The 14,685-nt window shown below is 40.5% G+C and overlaps 1 protein-coding gene across 2 annotated transcripts in view; it reads left to right on the forward strand.

Annotated features, from left to right (window-relative positions):
- The window catches only part of plxdc2b (plexin domain containing 2b), a 184,731-nt gene that overhangs the window by 159,740 nt on the left and 10,306 nt on the right, over positions 1-14,685 (forward strand). For both annotated transcript variants that reach the window (XM_029756080.1, XM_029756081.1), the window contains exon 12: positions 1,378-1,416. In XM_029756080.1, the coding sequence (XP_029611940.1) occupies positions 1,378-1,416 (39 nt within the window). The remainder of the gene's footprint in view (positions 1-1,377; positions 1,417-14,685) is intronic.

Consider the following 14,685-nt stretch of genomic DNA (forward strand, 5'->3'; position numbering starts at 1 on the left):
AGTGTTTCAGTCCTTGACCTTTTCTCTTTTATACTCCCAATTTTCTTCTTGGTAGAGATTGCATGGAAATGCCAATTTCTCTCAGCCAATGTTAAACGGGCAATCTGGGATTAGAAAAACAGCAAAACTCATGAGGCATTAATAAATTATATTCTTCAAAAGTCAAAACATTTATGTACCTATACCAGTTTGCCCCTTTAAGACCTTCACTCAATGAGGTGGATGAGGTGATGATATGACCACAGATGCCTTGAACGCTGGAGAGAGGTGGAGAGGAGTGTGAGAGAGATCCAGCTGAGAGGCAAAACAAACCACAGCGATGTGTGGGTGTGTTAGCATGAAAAAAGTCAGGGGTTCTGTGTGACACACAGAGACCCTCACAATTCCTGACACGCACAGAGGATCAGTTTCCCCCTCCGACCCATTTCTCTCAGCTTGGCGGTTCAGAGGCACGTGCTACTAGGGGAGGGAGGGAGGGAGCGAGGGAGAGCTCTGTTACTAGGAGGTGTGAGAACCCATCACTTCCCTCTCCTGTTCCCAATCCCCCCTTTCTCCTTCTTCTCCCCTTCCCTCCCTCTCTTACTGCTCTCACTGGCACGGGATTGGTCATTGAATTTGATTTCCTGCCTTGCCCTCATACACCTTATCGCATAGGCCGTGACATTTCTTAGACTAGGAAATGGTTGCAGGCATTAAATGATCTTTGATCTTGGAAATGTAAATGGAAAAAAAGCCTTTGAAATAGATTTACTCAGTTGAGACCCCATTTCAAGGCTCTTTCTAGTTTTGATATGGTGGAATAGCACGCATAGCGTTTCACAGGCTCATGTATATGGCAAATTAGCATAATATGGATCCTATGAGGTGTGTAAATTCATATCACCCCTCTCTCAAAGAAGTGGGTCACAGTGAATTTACATGTTTCATAGTTGCTTAACCCCAGACTGCATCTTAGCTGTTGAATTATGCATGGGAGAAGCATTTTATCCAAAACATTCATTTTCATTGCAAATTAAGTGGAGAAAATTCACTCTTAACCCAAGATTATACGTATATGAAATAATGGTAAAAAAAATAGTAAATTGCTATAAACCTGTGTAATAATCGTCAGTGATGATTATTTCCGAATATTTGATTGACATTCTTCACCAGTGTTAAGATCAATAGTTGTTGTTGGCAGGCAGACAGCTCTCTGCTGTATAATAGACATAGGGACTCTATATGTAAATCTACGGCTGTAAGGATAACACAAATCACAGACAAACATTTTTCTGACCCTCTATAACTCATCCCTTTCTCTGTTTCTGTCTCTCCCTCTATCTTTATTTCTCTCTGTCTCTCTCTCTGCGTCTCTTTCTCTGTCTCTCTTTTCCACAGATGACACCAAGATTGCTCTGCATCTCAAAGACAATGGAGGTAAGCCTCTCTTTTCCTTCCTAGATCCTTTGACTGTTGACAGTTGTGTTTCTCTGTGCTGCTGCATGTTGTGTAGAGTATATGGGATCTGTTTACAAGGCTGCGGTCTGTGTATTTATGGCTGACAGATTGCTTGCTCCAGAAAGCAGATCGCTTTTTGATTTCTGGGGAGGACAGGCCAAGGGAAGGAGCGGCTCATTGAAGCACCTCATCCAGAGGCTGATTGAAATGGCTCTGTACCAAGCTTCTGGATGGGACTGATCAATCATGGTGTCTAAAATCTCAATTTAATACATTTTAAATTCACGGTACAACACATCAAAATGTGGAAAAAGTCAATGGGTGTGAATACTTTCTGAAGGCACTGTCGTTGTGTCCCAAATGGCATCCTATTCCCTATAGTGGACTACATTTGACCATGGCCCATAGTATGTTTGCCATTTGGGACACAGCGGTATTCACGCCTCTTGACGTTTTCCACATTTTGTTGTGTTATAGCCTGAATTTAAAATGGAATAAATTGAGATTTTGTGTCACTGGCCTGCACACAATACCCCATAATGTCAAAGTGGAAATAAAAAAAATAAAAAAATGTAATTATGTCTTCAGTCAATAAGCATTCAACCCCTTTGTTATGGCAAGCCTAAATAAGTTTAGGAGTAAAAGGTTGCTTAGCCTCTTGAGGACCCCTTCGAGATACAATCCCGCTAAAGGGATTGGTTGGACAACAACCAGTGAGATAGCACGGGGCGAAATTCAAAAACAAAAATTCTCAAAATTAAAATTCAAGTATTATATGGCATTTTAAAGATACTCTACTCGTTAATCCAATCACATTGTCCAATTTCAAAAAGGCTTTACGGTGAAAGCAAAACATTCGATTATTTTAGGATAGCACATTAGCAACAAAAATAAAAATAAGCCATTTTCCAAGCACGGATAGCCATCACAAAACCAGATATACAGCTAAAATTAAGCACTAACCTTTGACAATCTTCATCAGATGACACTCCTAGGACATCATGTTAGACAATACATGCATTTTTTGTTCGATCAAGTTCATATTTATATCCAAAAACCCAATTTCTACATTGGCGCGTGACGTTCAGAAAATGTTTTCTCCCCATAACTGCCGGTGAATAGGCACATTTAATTTACAGAAGAACTCATAAACGTTGACAAAATGTATAACAATTATTTAAAGAATTAGAGATAATCTACTCCTTTATGCAACCACTTTGTCAGATTTCAAAATAACTTTACAGAAAAAGCACATTGTTCAATATTCTGAGTACAGAACTTAGCCTTCAATGCTAAGCTATACAGTTAGCCTATAACCACGGCGTCGACAAATCTCTAAAAATATGTTCGAAATATTTTCTTACCTTTGCTGATCTTCGGCGGAATGCACTCGGAAGGGGTCCCACTTCCACAAGATATGTTCATTTGTTCTGCAAAGTCCATAATTTATGTCCAAATACGTCCATTTTGTTGACCCATCCAGAACACTTTACAATGCCATGTGGCGTGGACGCAAATCCATAGACGAAATGTTGAAAAATTCCATTACCGTTTGTAGAAACATGTCAAACCATGTTTACAATCAATCCTTTAGGGTATTTTTTTACGTAAAATTGCGATAATTTTAGAACCGGGCAATAGGTATTAATCCCAGAAGAAAAATTACAAACAACGAAGTCACGTGCATGCGTGTCACGAGACACCTGTCCTCAGACTGGCCAGTGATTGACTGAGCCACAATTTTCTTCCCGGTAACAGGTGATGGATGAAACCAGTTCCTGAAGATTGGTGAAAGCCAATGGAAGCCTTAGGAGGTGCAACGTAAATCCTATGTCACTGTAATTTTTCAAGGGATTCAAAAGAAAAACTACATTTCTAATTTCTCCCACTTCCTGATTAAATTTTTCTCAGGTTTTTGCCTGCCATATGAGTTCTGTTATACTCACAGACACCATTCAAACAGTTTTAGAAACTTTAGAGTGTTTTCTATCCAAATCTACTAATAATATGCATATTCTATTTTCTGGGCCAGAGTAGTAACCTGTTTAAATTGGGTACGTTTTTCATCCAGCCGTGAAAATACTGCCCCCTAGCCCCAAGAGGTTTTAACAAGTCACATAATAAGTTGCATGGAATCAGTGTGTAATAATAGTGTTCAACATGGTTTTTGAATGACTACCTCATCTCTGTACCCCACACATACATTTATCTGTAAGGTCCCTCAGTCAAGCAGTGAATTTCAAACACAGATTCTACCACAAAGACCAGGGAGGTTTTCCAATGCCTCGCAAAGAAGGGCACCTATTGGTAGATGGGTAAAAAAATAAAAAATAAATTGAATATCCTTTTGGGCATGGTGAAGGTATTAATTACACTTTGGATGGTGTATCAACACACCCAGTCACTACAAAGATACAGGCGTATCTGTAGAGGAAGGAAACCACTCAGGGATTTCACCATGAGGCCAATGGTGACTTTAAAACAGTTACAGGGTTTAATGGCTGTGATAGGAGAAAACTGAGGATGGATCAACAACATTGTAGTTTCTCCACAATACTAACCTAATTGACATAAGGAAAAGAAGGAAGCCTATACATAATACAAATATTCAAAAACTGTTTGCAATAAGGCACTAAAGTAAAACTGCTAAAGAATTGGCAAAGAAATCAACTTTATGTCCAGAATACAAAGCATTATGTTTGGGGCAAATCTAACACAACACATCACTGAGTGCCACTCTTCATATTTTCAAGCATGGTGGTGGCTGCATCATGTTATGGGTATGCTTGTCATCGGCAAGGATTTGTGAGTTTAAGAGAAAACAGCTAAGCACAGGCAAAATCCTAGAAGAAAACCTGGTTTTGTCTTCTTTCCAACAGACACTGGGAGACAAATTCACTTTCAGCACGACAATAACCTAAAACGCAAGGCCAAATATACACTGGAGTTGCTTACCAAGACGACGTTAAATGTTCCCGAGTGGCCTAGTTACAGTTTTGACTTAGATCGGCTTGAAAATCTATGGGAAGATTTGAAAATGGTTGTCTAGCAATGATCAACAACCAACTTTACAGAGCTTGAAGAAATATTGTACAATCCAGGTGTGAAAAGCTCTTAGAGACTTACCCAGAAAGATTCACAGCTGTAATCGCTGCCAAAGGTGATTCTAACATGTATTGACTCAGGGGGATATGTTAGTGTTTTATTTTTATTTTTCAACAAAATCTGTCTTCTTTTCGATATGCAGATATTTGATTTAGTTTATTTGGAATTTTCTAAATGGATCATTTTCTTAATGGACAATTCCACATTGAATACTGCATGGTGATGAATTACGGCCACACCATCTGTTTGGTGAGTAGGCCTAGTCTTAATGATTCTGGATGAAAATATGTTCTTGGTCTTTATCAAACAAATGTTTTTGCATATTTTCAATGTGGAACCTGTCTATGTTTAGGGGGTTATATCCTATCCCTAGGCTAACCAATTCTAAATGGCACTAGCTGTTCGCAAAGTAGCCTAAGCGTAAAATAGACGGGATGAAATTATTCCAAGACTGCAGCTCGTTGTTGGAACACATATTTCCCTACTTCAATCAACCAGTCCATTTTGAATTTGTGATAATACTGTCATCCTTTGGCAAGGAATGTAGCTTATGTATCCCATCAGTTAGATACATTTTTATACACATGTATTTCTGTAGGCCTAATGGGAGCTTATGCACGCACTCGGGATGCTTGTGTAGAGGGAGCGGTGTTGTTAGACAATGTCATGTTTTTAATGTTTTGACAATTTAAATGTTCTCAATATTTGGCTTTGGAATTTCAATTTAAAAAAAATCCCTGGAATCATTTCAAGGTCATATTTCATAATGCATTTAATGTTTTTAAAACATTCTAAACTGAAATCCAAAACTATGATCATTTTTTAAAAACTGACCCGAAACTGAACCGACCTCAAAAAGCACTAAATGCTCAGCAATAGACACAGCCTATGTGGGTGCTAGGAAGGCAGGAAAGGGAGGATGAGGGGAAGGTGTTCAAGAACATGGACACGTGGGAGAGAGCTTCATAGTTGCCTTAACGTTGAATTAACGCTATCTCAGAGTGTTGGTGTAACAGGACAGAAAACTAAGGTTCATTGTGAATGTCAGCAACTTCTTGAAACCACTGCTCTCAAAACTGGTGCGTTAACCACAATTCAAACATCATTAATTTGCCCTTGTTGCCTCCGCTTTGAAAAATGTATTGTTTTAATGGGGATCCTCCACAAATGAACTCAATGTCAGCAGGAATTTGAGGGGGATTTCAATAGAAGCAGGTGTGGTCAACAACCTCCCTCACATTTCCATTTAAACTTAGACAGGTCGCTACAACCGGTATTTGGTCCCCTCTGCACTCTGCTACCTGCACACATCAACACAGATCTATTTTTTTAAATATTAAAGTTTTCTGCTGTTTAGCTTCACCCACACGGTGTTTAGTTTGTGTGTGTGCGTCTTTGAGTGTGAGAGAGTGACATTTGAATTCCAAAATGAGTCCCGACTCTATCACTTCCAGAGTGAAGCACTCAAATATTTAATTTCCTGCTGGAGAGGAATTGGAAATCTCTTATCATCCTTTCCTTGCCCAAACATTGCCTATCTCACTTGCTGGCTTGTGACACAGCCTCTTCCCAGAAACCTGGGGTATCAGCCAGACAAGAGAACATCTCTGCATGCACATTTTAATTTTGGAGAAACAGGTCTGTTTCACAGGGTTCGTCCCAAATGGCACACTTTTTCTTGTGTAGTGCACTACTTTTGACCAGGGCTCATAGGGCTCTGGTAAAACGTAGTGCACTATGTAGGGAATAGGGTGTTATTTGGGATGCATTCACTGTGTGGGAAGCGTGCTGGGAAGGGATTTGGGCTTAAGGTGAAAGCCAAAAGGGAGGGAACGAGCCAATGTGATGATCTTGAGAACATACTGAAACCACAAACAGCCAAAGGCTGCTGCAGCCCAAACCACACCATGTTGTCGCGAGGTGCACAGTGTGCATGTGAGAGATTACAACCACAAACCAGTCTCACGTACACAGTATCCAAGCCATGTGACTGCAATATGGACAGGGTGTCTAAAGTAATGGTAGCTGTGGCCACCAGTGGAGGTTGCTGAGGGAAGGACGGCCCATAATATAGGCTGGAACGGAGCGAATAGAATGCCATCAAACACATGGAAACCGCATAATTCCGCTCCAGCCACTACCACGTGGCCGTCCACCCCAGTTAAGGTGCCACCAACCTCCCGTGGTGGCCGCAGGTTTAGCACACATCTTCACTCTTAGGGAAAAAAGGTGCTATCTAGAACCTAAAAGGGTTATTCGGCTGTCCCCATAGGAGAACCCTTTGAAGAACCCTTTTTGGTTCCAGGTAGAACCCTTTTGGTTTCAGGTAGAACCCTTTTTAGTTCCATGTAGAACCCTTTCCACAGAGAGATCTACATGAAACCAAAAGGGTTCTACCTGGAACCAAAAAGGGTATTACCTGGAACAGTGGCGGTCGGTGCCGTTTAATTAAAAGGATGCACATTGTTTGTATGAGCATGGCCTTATTTCTATTACAGCATATTGGATGAGTGTCATTCATATTCCATTCACCCAGCTCAATGTAACATCGATAGGTTTAGGCTACTACATAATACTCAAATGTTCCCTATACCCATCATGAGGTTGCTACATCCTATGAATGAAAGTTGACAAAGTCTACAGGTCGAGAGAAATTTGTGTAGTCAAGGTGACAGACGTTGACATATTCAATACCTCCTTACAAACTCTTGCCTGCATCTAGCTGATCTAGGGTGTAATCATTAGTTTCTATTGGACAAATTCAGGTATGTTTATCCCCGTTTTGTTCCATTTGCTTCTCCATAAGAAAAGTTTTTCAACAGAATCGGCAGAATGAATACACCCCTGATCTCACACACAAACACAGTTCACTTTCATAGCATCCACATGTAACCAATGTGAAATGGCTAGTAGTTAGCGGTGGTGCGCGCTAATAGTATTTCAATCAGTGACGTCACTCGCTCTGCGACCTGAAGTAGGGTTTCCCCTTGCGTTGCAAGGGCCTCGGCTTTTGTGGCGCGATGGGTAACGATGCTTCGTGGGTGTCAGTTGTTGATGTGTGCAAGGGTCCCTGGTTCGAGCCCGGGTTGGGGCGAAGAGAGGGACGGAACCTACACTGTTACATTGATGCTGTTGACCCGGATCATTGGTTGCTGCGGAAAAGGAGGAGGTCAAAAGGGGGGTGAGTGTAACCGATGTGAAATGGCTAGTAGTTAGCGGTGGTGCGCGCTAATAGTATTTCAATCAGTGATGTCACTCGCTCTGAGACCTGAAGTAGGGTTTCCCCTTGCATTGCAAGGGCCGCGGCTTTTGTGGCGCGATGGGTAACGATGCTTCGTGGGGTGTCAGTTGTTGATGTGTGCAAGGGTCCCTGGTTCGAGCCCGGGTTGGGGCGAAGAGAGGGACGGAACCTACACTGTTACACACATACAAACAGTATGATCCCTTTGATCATTGTATAATTCCTTCTTGCACCTACGCTCGCTCCTCCTCTGACCTTTGTGGACTTCAGTGAACAACACATCAGCTGTCTGTGACCAGGCACAAAAAAACTTTCCAAGCCAAACCTTAATATGATAACCGCTAACCTCTACACACAGCCTACATCGTTGTCACCATATTAGCTAACGTCATAGTCTAGTCAACATAGCTACTACAACTAACGTGTTAGTAAACCCACTACAATCATGCAATACAGTGTACATTCAGCAAGCAGTTTAGCAGTTACACCGGCGAGTCCCAGTGGCAATACATTTATAAAACCAAAAGCTTACCTTGACTTGGAAGAGTTCCAGTGTTGGATAGCCATAGCCAGCTAGTTAACATAGCATCCCTCTCTGTTTGGGCCGGGTGTTTGAGTAGGCTAAACTAAACTGCATCTGGCTTAAAGGCCTTTGACACAACCTCTATCTTCCCCCAATGTCATCTACTCTCACTATCTGTTCAATAAAATCTGAAAATACCAACAACAAAAATATTTTAAGCAATGCTAGCTATGTATTTAGTATTTCATATTTAGTGCATCTCATCCACTCTACATTGTACCCATCATCTCTCTGCATCGTGTCCTAGCTTTGGGCTTGTTTTTAGTGTAATTTCTATCAGATCCATCAGTGCGTGTGTCCTTTAACCTTGGGAAACATGGAGCATGGCAGAAAACGCTAAGGCGATTAGCCGCGGCTTAGTGATAAGATAAGGGACAATAGGGATGTACCGTACTGTCTCACTGCAGAGGCAACTCTAAGAGGACAGGACACTCCTTATCCTCCATTTAAAATCAGGATGAGAAATAGGCTCTTTCTCCCTTTGAATCTGGCAGAATGAGTCAGGCTGCATCGCCAATGGCACCCTATTCCCTACATAGCGCACAACTTTTGACTTGAGCCGTATGGAAAAGGGTGCCATTTGGGACACAACCTCAGTATATGTGCTGATTAGCCTTGCTAGACACATTAGCCAGGTGAGAGGATGGCTGTGGCCCTGTGACACTGTATTGTCAGTAATGTGGTGCTAAAAGGGATAGCGTGGTCTGGGTCCACACGGTCATTCAATTAATCTTCTATCTCCTAGTGCTGATGTGTTTTTATTGCTGTCTAAAGGCTCAGTAAGCAGGTTAATGTGGTGAGAGCGTTTATGAGGAGGACACAGCGTGATTGATCATAGGGAGATGGTTCAATGTTGGACTCCATCTATGTCAGCCATGACCCCCGACAGTCCCATTCATGTGGCTGTGTCATGACGTGACTTTGCTTTATTAGACTGAATAAACAATGAACTAAGACCATGCACATGTCCACCTTTCAAGGCCATGCAAGCAGAAGCAGAATAATATTCACCCATTTTTCATGATTGAGACAATGAGACTACTAGTGGAGGCTGATGAGAGGAGGGCGGCTCATAATAATAGTTGGAATGGAGTAAATTGAATGGTATCATTCCATTTATTCCTTTCCAGAAATTACTGATGTACAGTTGAAGTCGGAAGTTTACATACACTTAGGTTAGAGTCATTAAAACTCGTTTTTCAACCAGTCCACAAATTTCTTGTTAACAAACTATAGTTTTGGCAAGTCGGTTAGGACATCTACTTTGTGCATGACACAAGTAATTTTTCCAACAATTGTTTACAGACAGATTATTTCACTTATAATTCACTGTATCACAATTCCAGTGGGTCAGAAGTTTACATACACTAAGTTGACTGTGCCTTTAAACAGCCTGGAAAATTCCAGAAAATGATGTCATGGCTTTAGAAGCTTCTGATAGGCTAATTGACATCATTTGAGTCAATTGGAGGTGTACCTGTGGATGTATTTGAAGGCCTACCTTCAAACTCAGTGCCTCTTTGCTTGACATCATGAGAAAATCAAAAGAAATCAGCCAAGACATCAGAAAAATAATTGTAGACCTCCACAAGTCTGGTTCATCCTTGGGAGCAATTTCCAAATGCCTGAAGGTACCATGTTCATCTGTACAAACAATAGTACGTAAGTATAAACACCATGGGACCACGCAGCCGTCATACCGCTCAGGAAGGAGACGCGTTCTGTCTCCTAGAGATGAACGTATTTTGGTGCGAAAAGTGCAAATCAATCCCAGAACAACAGCAAAGGACCTTGTGAAGCTGCTGGAGGAAACAGGTACAAAAGTATCTATATCCACAGTAAAACGAGTCCTATATCGACATAACCTGAAAGGCCGCTCAGCAAGGAAGAAGCCACTGCTCCAAAACTGCCATAAAAAGGCCAGACTACGGTTTGCAACTGCACATGGGGAAAAAGATCGTACTTTTTGGAGAAATGTCCTCCGGTCTGATGAAACAAAAATAGAACTGTTTCGCCATAATGACCATTGTTATGTTTGGAGGAAAAAGGGGGAGGCTTGCAAGCCGAAGAACACCATCCCAACCTGTGAAGCACGGGGGTGGCAGCATCATGTTGTGGAGGGACTGGTGCACTTCACAAAATAGATGGCATCATGAGGGAGGAAAATTATGTGGATATATTGTAGCAACATCTCAAGACATCAGTCAGGAAGTTAAAGCTTGGTCGCAAATGGGCCTTCCAAATGGACAATGACCCCAAGCATACTTCCAAAGTTGTGGCAAAATGGCTTAAGGACAACAAAGTCAAGGTACTAGAGTGGCCATCACAAAGCCCTGACCTCAATAGAAAAGCAGAGCTGAAAAAGTGTGTGCAAGCAAGGAGGCCTACAAACCTGACTCAGTTACACCAGCTCTGTCACCAGCTCTGTGGGAAGCTTGTGGAAGGCCACCCGAAACATTTGACCCAAGTTCAACAATTTAAAGGCAATGCTACCAAATACTAATTGAGTGTATGTAAACTTCTGTTACACTGGGAATGTGATGAAAGAAATAAAAGTTGAAATAAATCATTCTCTCTACTATTATTCTGACATTTCACATAATTAAAATAAAGTGGTGATCCTAACTGACCTAAGACAGGACATTTTTATTCAGATTAAATGTCAGGAATTGTGAAAAACTGAGTTTAAATGTATTTGGCTAAGGTGTATGTAAACTTCCGACTTCAACTGTACTTCGATTTAAAATGCCACCACTTGTAACTTTGTTTTTCAGGCTATTGTTTTGCCAGCTTTCAGCTTTGTGACCCAATGTGAATAATATGTAGATTTATACACACCACTGTCTCCGCTGCCCAAGTGGCTTAGATGTGCCTCCCCTTACAAAAAAAATGTGAAGTTAATGTGATAACATATGACAGCATTGGGACGCAAAATTTCAACATGTGATAACATGAAACAACATAAAATCTAATTTTATTTGTCACATGCGCCTAATACAACAGGTGTAGACCTTACAGTGAAATGCTTACTTACAAGCCCTTAATCAACAATGCAGTTTTAAGAAAAAAAGGGTTGAGAAAGTATTAACTAAAATAAAGTGAGGTAAATAAATTTCAATAACACAAAAATAAATACATATAATAAAACCCTTTTTTTTTTTATTACCTAATTTTGGATTTGAACTCCCAACCTCTTGGTTGCTAGGTACCTGAAGTTCCTGCTGCACCACCAAGACTGTGAACATAATGGCAATTGACTATACATATATTGCCAAGAATACTTTCTTAGCACTTTGCTTAAAATATACTTGAAGGTGTTATTTCTATAAAATCACAGTATGCTGCTGTATTCTGATTTCAATAAGGCCTAGATTCAATCAGTTCAAGCGTTAACCGGCGATAGCCGACAACCGCATAACTAATGTTTTGGTGGTGCCAGAAGTGGAACTTCATTGGAGCTGTCAAATCGTTGTGATTGTTGTCACGAAGCTACACCCTTCTCACTGGCGTTAGAAGTTCTGAATGAGAAAGTGAAGGCTATATAGAAATAATGACGCTTAAATTGAAAATCATTCGACAAAATAATGAGGATTTCTGTCAGCCTAATCGAGGTGTAGATTACTTCTCACATTCCAGTATTCAAACTTGTAAACGAGGCTGCATGGGATTTCTCTTAATGCGACTCAGTGCTGCCAATGACAATGTCCACTTTAGGTATAACGCCGGGAGCCGCTTGTGAATTGAACAGCTCTAACGCAGTTCCACCTCCGACACAACAAAACATCAGCTATGTGGATGGCGGCTGTAGACAACATGCAACATTACTTGCTGATTGGCAGCCTACTGTAGTACCGTCAGTTTATCTGAATACTGCACGAAGCTTATTGGAGGCATGGCATTCAGTAAGCTTTTTTTGGTCTCCCATGAGAGGGAATGTTATCCCAGTTAATGTGTTCTGTTCGTAAACAATATGTTTCTACACTGCCAGTACTCAAGTCTTGTTAAAGGCTGGCATAAGTGCATGTGATATTAAAGCGCCATACAGTATTTATTTTATAGCTAGTCACAATGTCATTGTAATATCCACTTCCCTGCCTGTCATCAGGCCATGACAGATTAGCTAGAGTAAGTTACTGTGAAATTGACAATAACTGACTTGTTGACAGTAAGTTATAGAAAATGAAACATTAACTTTCTGTGAACCAGCTACTATGAAGCTACTGGTAAATGCACAGTAACATCTTAACAGTGCAGTTCTTCATTGTCACAAGTTCATACAAAGATTGCAGAACTGACAGTGTCAAAACAGGTGCTCAACCTTAATCAACATAACATAACATTTCCACTGACGGTTGCCTCAATACAACATATTTTACACCAAAAATGGTAATGAGCCCAAGCCAGCACATCAACTCCACCTACATTTCAAAGTGCAGTAATGATTGTACCTTATATTGAATATATTGTGTAGAAACATACCTTTATACTAGATTATCCGCACATGTACTCTAAAAGGTATCGACCAGTACAATGTGAATTCCAATGTGTACTTCTGAATGTGCCTTATGTGTACCTTTTTTAAAATTTTTGTAAATCAGGGAACAACATTGTATCGTAACCATACTGTTATTTTTGAGAGTGTATGGATATATGTTCTAGGTAACAAATCAGTACCTGGTGGCACTGCTGAGAGATTAATGCACTCCATGGCAGTTCAAATCCTGAGAGCATTGTATGTTAAAAAGCAGTGTAAAAGTTCTAACGCCAAATTTTTGTTTTCACATTTCATGTGATATTCGTTCCAAAACCAAGTTCCCCTCTCACTCTGAGCGCCGGGTGCACAACGGACCTGCTAACCTCCTAACACTTCAGACTAACAGCCTCGGCACTACTGTGGAGTAGCTGCCTCCAACTGTGTAAGGATAGGCAGTTTGACTCTGTACTCTCCTCACAGACAAATTGCCTTCCAGGGGAGAAAAGAAAGGGGCATTCCAGCTCTAGTTTCACTTTTGGTGGTGGTGTTGTTTTTTGGGCCCCAGTTTTGGTTTCATGAAGTAGTTGAGAGGGGATTAGATTTGTGTGAGCCAAATGGATCATCTCTGCTAAGGAGAAGGGTATGAATGAGAGAGGAGTCTATAAGGGACTGATGAAGGATTTGCCCAATTCATTGTAACACAGTGGCTAAGACATTTTGTACAGAGAGGTCATGTTTTATAGTGTGGTCCAAATCTTTATGCTCTGAGACAAAGAACTCAAACAAACACAGAGACGCACGCACACACACACACACACACACACACATCCATCGACACACAATAAAAGTCCCAATCCCAAGCATAGCTACGTTATCTTGAAACCTGTAGTACTTTGTTTTGTTTTCACTCTCAGCCCAGATGGGTATATTAGGATCAATGAGTTAGCCAGCTAACTTTGATAAACAACCAGAAATAACTATTGATTAAAAAAGCTTAACTTAGGTATGTGTTTTTGGTTGTTGAGTCAATTTGACATTTCAAGCCAAAAAATAATAATCATTATTTCAGAATATTTAGGCAAGTTAGCTGGCTAACTCATTGATTCTCCTTTGTTGTACATCCCTCTGGTGATTACAGATTCATATTAGATTATAAATACTTTCCCACTGAAATTGGTTGAAATATATATTTTCAACTTCTTTTCAACCCAAACTACATATTTGCATTTTTTTTTATTAATGTTTTGTGCTTAGTGGGTTATAGTCTGTTTTTCACAGACATTTGCTTCACATAATGAGGTAAATACTTCAGATAAGATGTACATGTAACTGCCAAAATAAAGGAAACACCAACATAAAGTGTCATAATATCGCATTGGGCCACCACGAGCCAGAACTAGCTTCAATGTACCTTTTTTTTAAGATGTTATTTTATCTTTTATAAACAAAACAAAGCATACAGATACAAACAACAACATCATACAAACATCAACTACATCACACCTGGCCAGACCCACTAGCACATACCCCCATGTCCCATACACCCACATCACTTTCCGCCTGAAACTGCTCCATATTGTTTCTCTCCGTAGACCACGCACTTTCAATATTTGAATAATAAATCATTAGATTTTACAATTGTGTTAATTATTGGGGATTGATTGATTTCCAAGTGTTTAGTATATTTTTCAAGATGAGTGATGAGAAAAGAATCGTCAAATCCATCCGGGATCTCATTACATCCCCATATGCCATGTCTTGAAATATGCAGACAGACGGACTAAAAGTATGTTTACATTGTAATACCTCTGACAGCCAACTTTCTAGCTCCGCCCCCAACTTCGG

The sequence above is a fragment of the Salmo trutta genome, chromosome 6 (assembly GCF_901001165.1).
Source record: "Salmo trutta chromosome 6, fSalTru1.1, whole genome shotgun sequence".
Lineage (NCBI taxonomy): Eukaryota > Metazoa > Chordata > Actinopteri > Salmoniformes > Salmonidae > Salmo > Salmo trutta.